Source organism: Chiloscyllium plagiosum, chromosome 11 (genome assembly GCF_004010195.1).
Source record: "Chiloscyllium plagiosum isolate BGI_BamShark_2017 chromosome 11, ASM401019v2, whole genome shotgun sequence".
In the NCBI taxonomy this organism is placed as follows: domain Eukaryota; kingdom Metazoa; phylum Chordata; class Chondrichthyes; order Orectolobiformes; family Hemiscylliidae; genus Chiloscyllium; species Chiloscyllium plagiosum.
The window spans coordinates 94,552,292-94,567,146 of NC_057720.1; the positions used below are offsets into that span (position 1 = coordinate 94,552,292).

At 41.4% G+C, this 14,855-nt stretch overlaps 1 protein-coding gene across 5 annotated transcripts in view; it reads left to right on the plus strand.

The window, feature by feature from the left end:
- The window catches only part of LOC122554676 (golgin subfamily B member 1-like), a 272,444-nt gene that overhangs the window by 159,987 nt on the left and 97,602 nt on the right, over positions 1 to 14,855 (plus strand). For all 5 annotated transcript variants that reach the window (XM_043700052.1, XM_043700053.1, XM_043700056.1 and 2 more), the window contains 2 exons: positions 8,755 to 8,864; positions 13,993 to 14,161. In XM_043700052.1, coding sequence (XP_043555987.1) covers positions 8,755 to 8,864; positions 13,993 to 14,161 — 279 coding nt within the window. The remainder of the gene's footprint in view (positions 1 to 8,754; positions 8,865 to 13,992; positions 14,162 to 14,855) is intronic.

Sequence of the window (14,855 nt, forward strand, 5' to 3'; positions counted from 1 at the left end):
CGACAAGAGCCCTCCTCACTATCCACAACTCCACCAATCTTCGTATCATCTGCAAATTTACTGACCCACCCTTCGACTCCCTCTTCCAAGTCATTAATAAAAATTACAAACAGCAGAGGACCCAGAACTGATCCCTGCGGAACTTCACTTGTAACTGGGCTCCAGGCTGAATATTTACCATCTACCATCACTCTCTGACTTCGACCGGTTAGCCAGTTTTCTATCCAATTGGCCAAATTTCCCTCTATCCCATGCCTCCTGACTTTCCGCATAAGCCTACCATCTGTCCTATATCTATCACCCCTCAATTTAAGGCTATGTTCCCTCGTGCTAGCAATCACCATCCGAGGAGAAAGGCTCTCAGTGTCCAACTAAACTAACCCTCTGATTATCTTATATGTCTCAATTAAGTCACCTCTCAACCTTCTTCTCTTTAATGAAAACATCCTCAAGTCCCTCAGCCTTTCCTCGTAAGACCTTCCCTCCATACCGGGCAACATCCTAGTAAATCTCCTCAGAATGGGTGGCACAGTGGTATGGGCGGCATGGTGGCACAGTGGTTAGCACTGCTGCCTCACAGCGCCAAAGACCCGGGTTCAATTCTCGCCTCAGGCGACTCTCTGTGTGGAGTTTGCACATGCTCCCCGTGTCTGCGTGGGTTTCCTCCAGGTGCTCCAGTTTCCTCCCACAATCCAAAAATGTGCAGGTTAGGTGAATTGGCCTGGCTAAATTGCCCGTAGTGTTAGGTGTAGGAGAATGGGTTGGGTTGCGCTTCGGCGGGTCAGGATGGACCTGTTGGGCCGAAGGGCCTGTTTCCACACTGTAAGTAATCTAATCTAAGTAATCTAATCTAATCTAACCCTTTTCAAAGCTTCCACATCCTTCCAATAATGCAGTGACCAAAACTGTATGCAATACTCCCAAGTGCAGCCACACCAGTGTTTTGACCAGCTGCAGCATGACCTCGGTGCTCAAAACTCAGTCCCTCTACCAATAATCGCTAACACACCGTATGCCTTTTTAACAATCCTATCAACCTGGGTGGCACCTTTCAGGGACCTATGTACATGGACATTAGGATCAGTCTGCTCTTCTACACTACCAAGAATCTTACCACTCTTTATTCCTGTTACTCCTTCTGAAGTGAATCACCTCACACTTTTCTGCATTAAACTCCATTTGCCACCTCACAGCACAGCTCTGCAGCTTATCTATGTCCCTCTGTAACCTGCAACATCCTTCAGCACTATCCACACCTCCATCAACCTTTGTGTCATCCGCAAACTTACTAACCCATCCTTCTATGCCCTTATCTAGGTCATTTATAAAAATGACACACAGCAGTGGACCCAAAACAGATCCGTGCAGTACACCACTAGTAACTGAATTCCAGGATGAACATTTCCTATCAACCTCTGTCTTCTTTCAACTAGCCAATTTCTGATCCAAACCGCTAAATCACTCTCAATCCCATGCCTCCGTATTTTGTGCAATATCCTACCGTGCGGAACCTTATCAAGCACCTTACTGAAATCCACATACACCACATCAACTGCTTTATCCTCAGCCACCTGTTTGGTTGCCTTCTCAAAGAACTCAATAAGGTTTAAGAGGCACGACGTACTCTTCACAAAACAGTGTTGAATATCCCTAATCATCTTATTCCTCTCTCGATGATTATAAATCCTATCTCTTATAACTTTTTCCAACACTTTACCCAGAACTGAAATAAGGATCACTGGTCTATAATTACCAAGGTTGTCTTGACTCCCCTTCTTGAACAAGGGGACAACATTTGCTATCCTCTAGTCTTCTAGCACTGTTCTTGTAGACAATGATGACATAAAGATCAAAGCCAAAGGCTCTGCAATCTCCTCCCTGGCTTCCCAGAGAATCGTAGAATAAATCTTATCTGGCTGAGGGAACTTATAAATGTCCACACTTTCCAGAATTGCTAACACCGCCTCCTTGTGAACCTCAATCCCTTCTAGTTTAGCAGCCTGTATCTCAGTATTCTCCTCGACAACATTCTTTTTCCAGTGTGAATACTGACGAAAAATATTCATTTTGCGCTTCTTCTATCTCCTCTGACTCCCCACACTACCTCTCACTACTATCCTTGATTGGCCCTAATCTTACTCTTGTCATTGTTTTATTCCTGATATACCCATAAAGCTTTAGGATTTCCTTGATCCTATCTGCCAATGACTTGCTATGTCCCCTCAGGCTCCTCTTAGTTCTCTCTTTAGGTCTTTCCAGGTTAGCTTGTAACTCTCAAGTACCTAAACGAGCCTTTGCATCTCATCCTAACATAAAAGCCTCCTTTGCCCTCTTGACAAAAAGTTCAACTTCCTTTGTAAATCATGTCTCCCTCGCTCGACCACTTACTCCTTGCCTGACAGGTACATACGTATCATAGCTGTTCCTTGAATAAGCTCCACATTTCAATTATGCCCATCCCCTGCTGTTTCCTTCCCCATCCTATGCATCCTAAATCTTGCCCAATTGCATCAAAATTGCCTTTTCCCTCTGTATAACTCTTGACCTGCAGTATATACCTATCAAAACATAACCAAATTGTGGTCACTATAACCAAAGTGTTCACCTCCCTCCAAATCTAACAACTGGCTGGGTGCTAATCCATCTAATCTGCATAATTTTGAACTATGGGAAACGGAAGCACTCTGTGGAAGTCCATACAGACACTGGGGACAATGTGCAAACTATACACAGACAGACACCCAAAGCTAGAATGAAAAGGGTCTGTGGCGTTGTGAGTCAGCAGTGCTTAACAAAGAGAGCACTAACTAGAGTACCAAAGGGATCTAGAAGGAAGAAAAATAATTGTGAAACAGTAGTAGGTGGGATCTGTTATTGTAAGAGTGAAAAGATTACCTAACTAAAAGATGAAGAGCTAGCTGTGAAGTAGCCTAATTTCGGCAGTAACAAATTTGTGACCTTCTGGTGAAATTACCATCTTAGAATTGACAGTACAGTTGAAAAAAAATCTGCTGAGGTTTCATGAACCATAGACAATAGATATAGAATGTAGGGAAATAGACGGTGACATCTTGAAAAATGCCCATATTACAGAGGAGGAAGTGCTAGATGTCTTGAAACGCATATATGGATAAGTCTCTAGGACCTGTCAGGTGTACTCTCAAACTCTGTGGGAATCTAGGGAAATGATTGCTGGGCCTCTTCTCGAGATAATTGTATCATCGCTTGTCACAGGTCAGGTGCCAGAAGACTGGAGTTTGGCTAAAGTCATGCCACTGTTTAAGAAAGGTGGTAAGGACAAGCCTGGGAACTATAGACCAGTGATCCTGACATCGGTGGTGGGCAAGTTGTTGAAGGGACTCCTGAAGGACAGGATGTAGGTGTATTTGGAAAGGCGAAGACTGATTAGAGATAATCAACATGGCTTTGTGCGTGGGAAATCATGTCTCACAAACTTGATTGAGTTTTTTTGAGGAAGTAACAAAGAGGATTGATGAAGGCAGAGAGGTAGATGTAATCTATATGGACTTCAGTAAGGCGTTCGACAAGGTTCCCCATAGGAGACTGATAAGCAAGGTTAGATCTCACGGAATACAGGGAGAACTAGCCATTTGAATACAGAACTGGCTCAAAGGTAGAAGACAGAGGGTGGTGGTGGAGGTTGTTTTTCCTACTGGAGTTTGTGACCAGTGGAGTGCCACAAGGATCAGTGCTGGGTCCACTGCTTTTCATCATTTATATAAATGATTTGGATGTGAGCATAAGGGTATAGTTAAGTTTACAGATGATACCAAAATTGGAGATGTAGTGGACAGCAAAGAAGGTTACCTTGGATTACAACAGGATCTTGACCAGATGGGCCAATGGACTGAGAAATGGCAGATGGAGTTTAATTCAGATAAATGCGAGGTGCTGCATTTTGGGAAAGCAAATCTTAGCAGGACTTATACACTTAACGGTAAGGTCTGAGGGAGTGTTGCTGAACAAAGAGACCAGTTCCTTGAAAGTGGAGTCACAGGTGGATAGGATAGTGAAGAGGCATTTGATATGCTTTCCTTTTATTGGTCAGTGTGTTGAGTACAGGAGTTGGGAGGTCATGTTGTGGCTATACAGGACATTGGTTCGGCCACTTTTGGAATATTGCATGCAATTCTGGTCGTCTTCCTATCGGAAAGATGTTATGAAACTTGAAAGTGTTCAGATAAGATTTCCAAGGATGTTGCCAGGGTTGGAGAATTTGAGCTATAGGGAAAGGTTGAATGGGCTATGGCTGTTTTCCCTGGACAGTCGGAGACTGAGGGGTGACTTATAAAGGTTTTTAAACTCATGAGGGGCATGGATAGGATAGATAGATAAAGTCTTTTCACTGGGGTGGGGGGAGTCCAGAACTAGAGGGCACAGGTTTAGGGTGAGAGAGGAAAGATATAAAAGAGACTTAGGGACAATGTTTTCATGCAGAGGGTGGTGCATGAGGGTGGAATGAGCTGCCAGAGGAAGTGGTGGAGGTTGGTACAATTGCAACATTTAAGAGGCATCTGGATGGGTATAGGAATAGGAAGGGTTTGGAGGGATATGGGCCAATTGTTGGCAAGTGGGACGAGATTGAGTTGGGATATCTGGTCGGCATGGACGAGTTGGACCGAAGCGTCTGTTTCCGTGCTGTACATCTCTATGACTCTAATTGGGGCAGACAGGCCATTTGGACCTTTTGAGTGTGTGGTGCTGGAAAAGCACAGCAGGTCCGGCAACATTCGAGGAGCAGGAGAATTGATGTTTCGGGCAAAAGCCTTTCCATCAGAAATTCCTGATGAAGGGCGTTTGCCCGAAGCATCGATTCTCCTGTTCCTCGGATGCTGCCTGACCTACTGTGCTTTTCCAGGGCCGCACTGTCGACTCTAATCTCCAGCATCTGCAGTCCTCACTTTCGCCCGTTTGGCCTTTTGAGCCTGTTACACCATTCAATATGATGATGGATGATCCAACTTGTCCCCTGTTTCGGCTTTTACGCCATACTCTTTGATTCCTTCAGCTCTAAGACCTACCTCTAATTTTTTCTTGAAAATATTTTCATGTTTTTGCTTGGCTGCCCTCTGTGGCAGGGAATGACCGACTCCATTTCCTTCGAGTGTGATCCTTTGTTCTGGATTCCCTAGTCATTAGGAACACTTTTCCTGTGTCTACTCTGTCTATTCCTATAGAATTTCTAAACTCCAGTGAATCCTAACTGTCCTACTCTCTCCATACCTCAGCCCTGCCATTCCAAGAATCAGTCTTTGTTGCACTCCCATCATAGCCAACACATCCTTCCTCTGAAAAGGAGACCAAAACTGCACATAATAGTCCAGATGTGTTCTCACCAACTCCCTGTATAATTGCAGTAAGGCTTCCCTTGCTCCTGTGAAGACCAACATACCATTTGCCTTCTTTACCGTCCGCTGCACCTGCATGCTTACTTTCAGTGACTGGTGTACGAGGGCATTCAGGTGTTGTTGTGCTTCCTGCTTTCCGGATCTTTTCCTGTTCAGAAAATAATCTATCTCCCTGTTTTTGCCACTAAAATGGAATCGGTTTATACTTCATCTACTGTACATTGCCCACTCGATGAACTGTTCAAATCACCCTGCAGCATCTCTGCATCTTCATTACATTTCACCCTCCCAACAGCTGTATATCATCTGTAACATTGGAGACAATAATTTTAGTTCCCAAATCTAATTCATTATTTGTTCTGACAGTTTGTTTCTACCTGCTAACTAGTTTTCTATCCATGTCAGTACACACCCCAATTCCTAGCACTTTAATTTTAGATGCTAATCTTTAGTGTGCAACCTTACCAAAAGCCTTCTGAAATCTAATGGCTGATATATTTCTAACCTTCTGAAACCTCCTAAAAGTAAAGCACATCCACTAGCTACCCCTTATCAACTCTCATTAAATTCAGTCAAAATTTCAGTGTTTTTGTCAAGCATGATTTCCTTTTTGTAAATTCATGATGACTCTATTTAGTCCTGTCACTGTTTCCAAATTCTGTGCTGTTAAATCTTTTATAACAAAATCTAGCATTTTTCCTACTATTGATGTCAGGTTAACTGGTCTATAATTCCATGCTTTCTCTCTATCTCCTTTTCTTAAATAATGGGATTGCTTTTGTTTTAATTCATTCATGTGATGTGGGCCACTGACTAAACTAACACTTATTGCTCTACTCTAATTATGGAAATGGCAGTTAAGAGCCAACCACATTGCTGTTACATGTAACGCAGACCAGTTAAGGATAGTAGTTTCCTCCCCCAAAGGACATTAGTGTGAACCAAATGGGTTTTTCCGACAAATGACCATGATCTATATCATGATTAGACTCTTAGTTCCAGAATTTTATTGAATTCAAATTCACTATCTGCCTTGGTGATTTTGAACCCAGGTTCCCAGAACATTATGTTGGTCTCTATACTAAAGTCTGGCAATAAACCCCAAGTCTATCACCTACACATTAGCTACGCTCCAATCATAGAATTGCTCTAGGGTCTATAGAATCTTGAAAGGTGATCACTGATGCATCACTGTTTACAACACCGTGTTCTTAATTACTCTGGAATGTACGCGTTTAGGTCATAACACCATAAGATATAAGAGTAGAAGTATGCCAATTAGCCCATTGAGTCTTCTTCACCATTAGGTCGTGGCTGATCTATTTCTAACCCTGTTCTCCTGCCATCTCCCTGTAAACTTTGATCCTATTATGAATCAAGAACCTATCTATCTCTGTCCTAAATATACTCGAAAACTTTGCCTCCACAGCCTTTTGCAACAGAGTACCAGAGATTCACCGTCCTCCAGCTGAAGAAATTCTTCTTCATTTTGGTTCTAAATTGCCTTCACTCTGAAGCTGTACCCTTGGGGGTCCTAGTTTCTCTGACTAGTGGAAATATCCTTTCAGCGTTCACTTTATCCAGGTCTCTCCATATCTGAACAAGAGAACGCCAGGGCACAGGAACAGGCTTTTCAGCCCATGAAGGCTGCACCTATATGTGGCATCTTTCTAAAGTAAAAAACCTTTTGCTTCTGCACGGTCTATATCTTTGTCAAGGTGCCTCCTAAATATTGAAACTTACAGAAGCAGATATAATATCAATGAGATAACTCCCCACCCCCAATCAAAATCCTTTTTCACTGCATCAAGACCCAGAGTCCTCAACCGCTCCTCATACGACAAGCCCTTTATCCTTGCAATCATTCTTGTAAACCTTCCTTAGATACAGGACCCAAAACTGCGCTCAGTATTCCAGATACAGTCTGATCAGAGCCTTATACAGCCTCAGCAGTATATCCCTGCTGTTGTATTTTAGCCCACTTGAAATGAATGCTAACATTGTATTTGTTTTCGCCTTCCTGGCTACCAACAAATTTGGATGTTAGCCTTAAGGGAATCCTGAACTAGGACTCCTAAGTCTCTTCGTGCTTAAGATTTCGAAGCCTTTCCCCATTTAGAAAGTAGTCATTCTTCCTACTGAAGTGCATGGCCTCACTCTTTCCCACATTGTATTCCATTTGTCACTTACATGTCCTGGGATTTCTTGACCTTTAATCCCATCAAATCCTAAAATACATTTTCCCTACTGATACTGATTTCCTTCAGTTCCTTCCTGTTACAAGTTCCTGTGTTCCCCAACAATTTTGTGACATTATTTGTGTCGTCCTTTGTGAAAACAAAACCAAAATATATCTTGATCTACCATGTTTGTTCCTCATTCTTAATCTGATTGTGAAGGGGCCGACATTTGTCTTAATTTGTTTTTCTTTACAAGCTTTTACAATTAATTTTTGTATGTGATCGGAAGCATACACTCATACTCTCTTTCCCCCTTTGCATTTACAAACCATGCAGTCATGCATTGGATCTTTCCTCCTTACAGAGATCAGGTTACTTTGACCCTCTCTACCAGAACTCTTTCCATATCATTCCTAATATTTCATGTATCTGAAATAAATATAACAAACTTCTCAATTCCAATTTCTTTATATCTTTAAAATGGTCTCTGTCCCTTTATCCCGTACATAAACTCCTCAGACTTTCAAGGAAATATCTGCTTGTAATAATCAGGACATACAGACTGTTGGGATGATTTGGAGTTCCTGTGTTTGCAGTCAGTGCATCTTGTAAAAATCATCACTGAGTGGAAAATTAAATAGTGTATCTGTGATTTCCTGAGTGTTAGAATCATGTGCTCACCCCCCAACATGAATTGCTTAGAAGAGCATGTGAGGGGAAAATTGTGGTGAGTCAGTTGCTCCTCTTTGCTCTACAAATCTTTTGCTTTGTTGAATGTTCAAGAAAAAGGTTGCCTTTAAATGCCCACCATTATAGTTCTTAAATCAGAGACAGCAAAGTAGATTTCACAAAAATTGAAGAAGTGATTGTGTTTGTTTTTGTCTTTGTGTTTAATCTTTTAAAATAGCAGATATGCATTTATTTTCACTGTTGAGAAATGATGCCATAAAGACATTAAACTTGACTGATGTGGCTGAGTACTTTCAAATGGGTTGAATCAATTCAAGTTGAAGAAGTTTGATATAATTGGAAGCATTCTATTTTGTAGCCTTAATTTCTTGTTTCTGCAAACCAAAATGTCATGTGTAAAGTTAAATTTTGAAACTGAAACTTTGGATTAAAGAAGGCATGAGAAACACAGTTTAGTCTAAACCTGCTGAAAAGCTACTCTATTCTACTCTTAAAACCTTTCCTTTCTGATGCAGAGTGAATCCGAACGGTTGCAAAATCAACTGTCCCTTGTGAGAAGCCAACAAAGCCGTGATTTTGAGCAACACCAACATCTTATTTCCAATCTGAACGAACAGTTGAAAGGGTAAGAACATTAAACTGTATATATCAAATTGATACAGAATGCAATTATTGTTCGTATTTGAATTTTCAGAGGGTTTTTTTCATATTATGGATATTACAGCTTGGTGTCCTTCACATTCTTTTGAGTATTGGTTTTAAGAAGGTTTATGTAACACTTGTTTGTCTAAAAATGGTATCAAGCTTTCCCACTGGAAGAAAGGTCCTGGATGAATAATTTTATTTTGTCCAACTAAAGGTTTTTTCTACTCCTTATGATAGACCTTTTGTTGGTCAAGGCAACCTTTTTAATTGAATGAGATAAGACAAAGTTGGAATGTTACATATGCCAAACTGTTGAATTTTCATTATTTTTGTTTCTATTCTTTTATCAATGGCTTGATAATGACTTTTGGAAATTGGAACAGCTTATGGTAGAAAAAATAGACTGGACCAACTAGGCTTTGTCTGTTTTTGAGACCAACCTGGAGACTAATTCAGGCTGAGCCTTGGATTAAAAAGGTTCTAATAGAGACAGTGACCCCAGGAAGAGTATTGTGTTTAAACAAATAGGAGAAGTTGGGGCATCTCATTGGGTCAGGAGTTTTGTTTTAATCCATTTGCTTCATGAACTGCAGCTGCTAAAAGGCTCGAGCACCCAGGTAAAACCCATGTCCATCTCTCTTGTGTGTCTCACATCCTGAAGTGTACAAAATACTTAGAGATAGACAGGATAAATGCAGGTCAAATGATTCCCCTGGTTGGAAGTCTAGAACTGGAAACGCCAATTTACAATAAGAACAAAACTGTCTAGGATTGAGATGAAGGTTTTGAATTTTAGGAATTCTTTGCTGCAAAGGGCTATGGAAACTTGGTCTTTTGAGTATTTGTGCTGTAGAGGTTGACAGATTTCTGATACCAGAAAAATATTCCTTCTTGAAAACATTCAGTTTTGGCTTCAACTACTTTCTATGGCGGAGAGTTCTGTAGGCTTCCCGTTCTGAGTGAAGGCCTTTCTCCTCATCTCAGACCTAAATGGCCCACCCAGTATCTTTAAGCTTTAACCCCTTGTTCTGGGCTCACCCTAGTCATCAGGAACATGCTTCTTGTGTTTACCCTGTCCAGTCCTGTTAGGATTTCATAGGTTTCTAGGAGATCACCCCAATCCATTAGTTAGAGGGACATGGGGATGATTTGGGAAAATTAGCTGCTGTGGATGGTCAGCCGTGATCGTATTAAATGGTGGAGCAGGCTCAATGGGCTGAATGGCCTATTCTTGCTCCTGTGTTCCTCACAATCCTGACTTTGGCAGGGTTATTAGGGAAATGCAGGAAAACTGGAATGGTCAAGTGCCTCTTGAGGGTTGGCTATCTTCTGTCTTTCGGCAGACACAGTACAGTCAGATGAAATAGTACACACAAAAAATTACATTAGCCGTCAGCTGGAGGACGGTGTCAGTGTCCTGGCGCGCCACAATCCTTTTAGGAGGGCATCGAGGACTCCGAGAGGGTGCGGCGAAGATTTCTCAGGACATTCTGGAGTGAGGGGCTTCAGTTCACGTGGGGAGAGACTGTGAGGAGCTGGGACCGTCCTCCTCAGAAGGTTAAGGGAAAAATTGAGTTGGGGTGTTCAAAATCACTGGGGATTTTGATCAAGTTGATGAGGGGCAGGAGAGTCAGTCACCAGAGGCCACGGATTGGAGAGAATTGAGAGAATCCTGTTCTGGTGTACTGCATACAGTTCTGGTTGCCACTTACAGGAAGAATATTGTTAAACTGACGAAGGTTCAGAAGAGATTTACCAGGATGTTGCTGGGAACGGAGGGTTTGAGTTATGTAGAAAGGGTGGATAGGCTGGGAGTTTATTCAGTGGAGCGTAGGAGGTTGAGGGGTGATCGTAGAGAGATTTATAAAATCATAAAAATATAGATAAGGTGAATGTCAAGTGTCTTTTCCTTAGGATGCGGAATTTCAAGACTAGGCACATTTTTAAGCGGGAGGAGAAAGATTTAAAAAAGATAAGGGGCAATTTTGTTTTTACAGAGAATGTGCGTGTGTAACGAATGAACTTCCGGGGAAATGGTGTATGCGGGTAGAGCTACAATGCTTAAAAGACGTTTAGATTAAACAGAAATGTTTGGAGGGATATGGGCCAAGTGCAGGCAGGTGAGACTAGTTTAGTTTGGGCTTATGGTTGGCATGGGCTGGCTGGACTGAAGGGATTGTTTTCATGCTGTAATACTCTATGACTCAAAACGAAGGCTGACTGTTAGTGAGGTCAGTAGCTTGGAATTGCTGCTGGCAAGTTTGGAAGAGACCCTTGTGTTCAGATAGGTGACAGTTGTTGAAGTGTGTTTGAGACTTCAGCAAGACAAGAAAGAAAGTTGATGTTTTGAACTGTGTTGCCTGAGCAATGGTTCTGGTCTGCTGCTGAGACAGCATGAAGATTTGAAAAGTGCTTGCTACTGTGGTGCACCAACTTCTCGAAGCCCAAAGATCAGACAGCTATAAAAGTATTTTCTTTGACTGGGCAAACTGAGAAAATTACCCTAATCAATGTTTTCAGAAAGAGCAGCCAATGAATCACACTGGAGCCAGCATCCTTGCAAATAGTTTTGCTATTGCGATTGGGATGAATTTAACTAGTCTTACAGGGAGAGGGGACACAGCTATGATGAAATGGAGATACAGCTATGTTGAGTGTCGCAAGAGTAAAGCAATGGTGAATGCTCTTTAACATTAGGAATGCAATAGGTAAGGCTGATGAGTTAAAGGCATGGATTGACACATGAAAGTGTGATATTGTCATTGCAGAAACATGGTTGAGGGAAGGACAGGACTGGAAACTCAACATTCTGAGTGGATCTTTGTGAGTCAGAGAAGGGTGTAAAAAGAATGGTGGAGTAGCACCATTAATGAATGAGTCAATTACTGCAATAAGGAGAGATGATATCTTGGAAGGGTCTTCAAACATGGCTTTATGATTAGAATTTAGCAATGTTAAGGAGGTAGTCTCATTACTGCGAGTATACTCTAGGCCCCAAAGAGTCAATGAGAACCAGAGGAGCAAATATGTAGACAGTTCACAGAGATATGTAAGAGTAATAATTGGATAATTATTCTAGGGGATGGTATTGTAAAGGGTTTTAATGGAATGGATTTCTTGGACTATATCCAGGGGGGGGTTTTGTTTCAATGTATAGGTCAAACAAGGGACAGCACAGTGCTGAATCTGGTTCTGGGAAAAGAACCCGGGCGGGTGTTTTATCTGGCAGTGGTGGGGGAGACGGGCAGGGTGGTACATTTTAGCGATATTAACCACAACGCGGTATAGTTAAAATTTGTTCAGGACAAGGAAAAAGATGGCTTTGGATTGGGGGAAGGCAGATTTTATTTAAAATAAAGCACGCTCTGGCCAAAGTTGACTGGGTACAGTTCCTTGTGGGTAATTGAGGCATGTAAGATAAGATAATCAGTGGCTTAGATAGGGTGGATGGTGAGAACCTTTTTCCTCGGATGGTGATGGCTAGCACGAGGGGACATAACTATAAATTGAGGAGTGGTAGATATAGGACAGATGTCCAAGATGGGGTAGTAGGGCATGGAATGCACTGTCTGTAACAGTAGTTGACTCGCCAACGTTAAGGGCATTTAAGTGGTAGTTGAATAAAAAATGGATGAAAATGGGATAGTATAGATAGATAAGCTTCAGATTGGTTCCACAGGTTGGCGCAACATCAAGGGCCGAAAGGCCTGTACAACACCGTAATGTTGTATGTTCTATAAGCTTGGATTGTTTTCTTTCGAGCAGAGAGGGTTGAGGGTGGTGGCAAGAACATGATTGAGGGGTATAAGATTATGAGGAATACGGATAGGGTGAGTAGGGACCCCTTGGTTGAGGGGTCAGTCAAAAGAGGGCATAATTTTAAGGCAAGGGGTAGGTGATTCAGAGGGGATCTGAGAAGAACACGTTTCACTCAGAGGATAGTGGAAATCTGGAAAGCACTACCTGGGAAGGTAGTTGTGGTTGGAAACCTTGCAGCCCTTGAAAATCTTGTTGGATGAGCACTTAATTATCAGAGCATTCAAGGATATGGAACAATTGTAGGAAATTGGGATTAGCGTGCCTTTTGTGGTAGTTATTGTCGGTGCAGACTTGACGGGCCAAAGGCATTTTTGATATTGTGTGACACTATATATGTGCCTGTGAAACAACGCACCATGAAAGCCATTTCGCAATCTAGTCAGATTTATTATTTTGTTTATCCCTTAAATGTGTGTGTTTGTTTGCCTGCCTGTATTTGTGTGAATGGGGCTGAAAACAAATGTTTAGGGTTTAAAGCGCCAACATTAATCAGCTTACCATGTTAGCGAGTTTTGAGAAGATTTGTAGCTCAGGTTGAGGTTCTGGATGTAAGTTTGTTCACTGAGCTGGAAGGTTCGTTTTCAGACATTTTGTCACCATACTAGGTAACATCTTCAGTGACCCTCCAGACGAAGCACTGTTGATGATTCCTGTCCGGAGGCTCACTGAAGATGCTACCTAGTATAGTGATGAAACATCTGAAAATGAACCTTCCAGCTCAGCGAACAAACCTACATCCAGCTTACTATGTTGTTTAATATTTACTCTGCGAAAGTTAATGTATTTAATAAATCCTTTTGTTTGGAATATACAACGGCTGTCTGAAAATTAAATGTTCCCAGAATCTAGAATTGGTTATTCAAAAGTTTGATTAGGTATCATTGCAGTGACTATTTGATGGTTTTACTGTGTTGAGAATACAGAGGTAGAAAGGCTAATTTAGTTCAGCTGTCTTGGATGCTGCCTGAACTGCTGTGCTCTTCCAGCACCACTAATCCAGTCTCCATGTCATAACAGTATGATTTGTTTGTTTTCTTGTTAATGCTAATTATCTTAAATCTATTCGCTGATTCACCAGCCAGTAGGAACAGTTTCTCTTTATTCTCCAACCAAAACCAACATCATTTTGAATGCCTCCATTAAATCTCCAATTAACCTTCCCTTTTGTGAAGAGAACATAGCAACTTCGTATTATCTTTCTGTCCTTTGTATGTTGTGTGTAACATAACAGAATTTTAATTCACACCAGGTTGCACTTCTTAATGTTCAATAATGTCATTAATTTCTAGAGTCAACGACAAGAAAGATTTCTTGGAAAATTCACTTCTAGCCAAAGAAACTTTGTTGGCAGAATCATCAGCAAAACTGCTGCAGATGGATAAATTGAAGGAATCACTGGAAGCCCAGAAGATAATTAACCAAGACCTTACAGGAAAGCTATTGCAAACTGAAGAAAATGTAGGTGATTTAACATGGCCAAGTATGACTATATAATTACAGGGAAGAATTGAATTTGATTAATTTAACTCAGTAGAAGCGCTTGTCTTTGAATTGGAAATCTATATATGTTTTAAACAAAGGAAACAGTTTCCTGTTTGATTTTGGTCCTGGATTATGCCCACAATTTACTCTTCCTGTCTGTGCTCTGCATCGCCCTTAATCTTAAGTGCTCTGCAACATACTTTTACATGAAAGGTACTATATAATTGAAAGTTGTACTTCAAAATTACCCTTGGCATAATTCATCCTGTTGTCTACAAACATTTATCCCACTATACAACCATTGCTTTGTGATACAATTGTTTGTTTTCTTCTTTAAGATTTAATGTTTAAGAAGAAATTCATTTTGTTCTAGTAACTATAGGCCGGTGAGTCTCACTTCTGTTGTGGGCAAAGTCTTAGAGAGAATTGTAAGGGATAGGATTTATGAACATCTGGATAGGAATAATGTGATCAAGGATAGTCAGCATGGTTTTGTGAAGGGCAGGTCGTGCCTCACAAACCTTATTGAATTCTTTGAGAAGGTGACTAAGGAGGTGGACGAGGGGAAAGTGGTAGATGTGGTGTATATGGATTTTAGTAAGGCGTTTGATAAGGTTCCCCATGGTAAACTACTGCAAAAAATACGGAGGTATGGCATTGACGGTGAGTT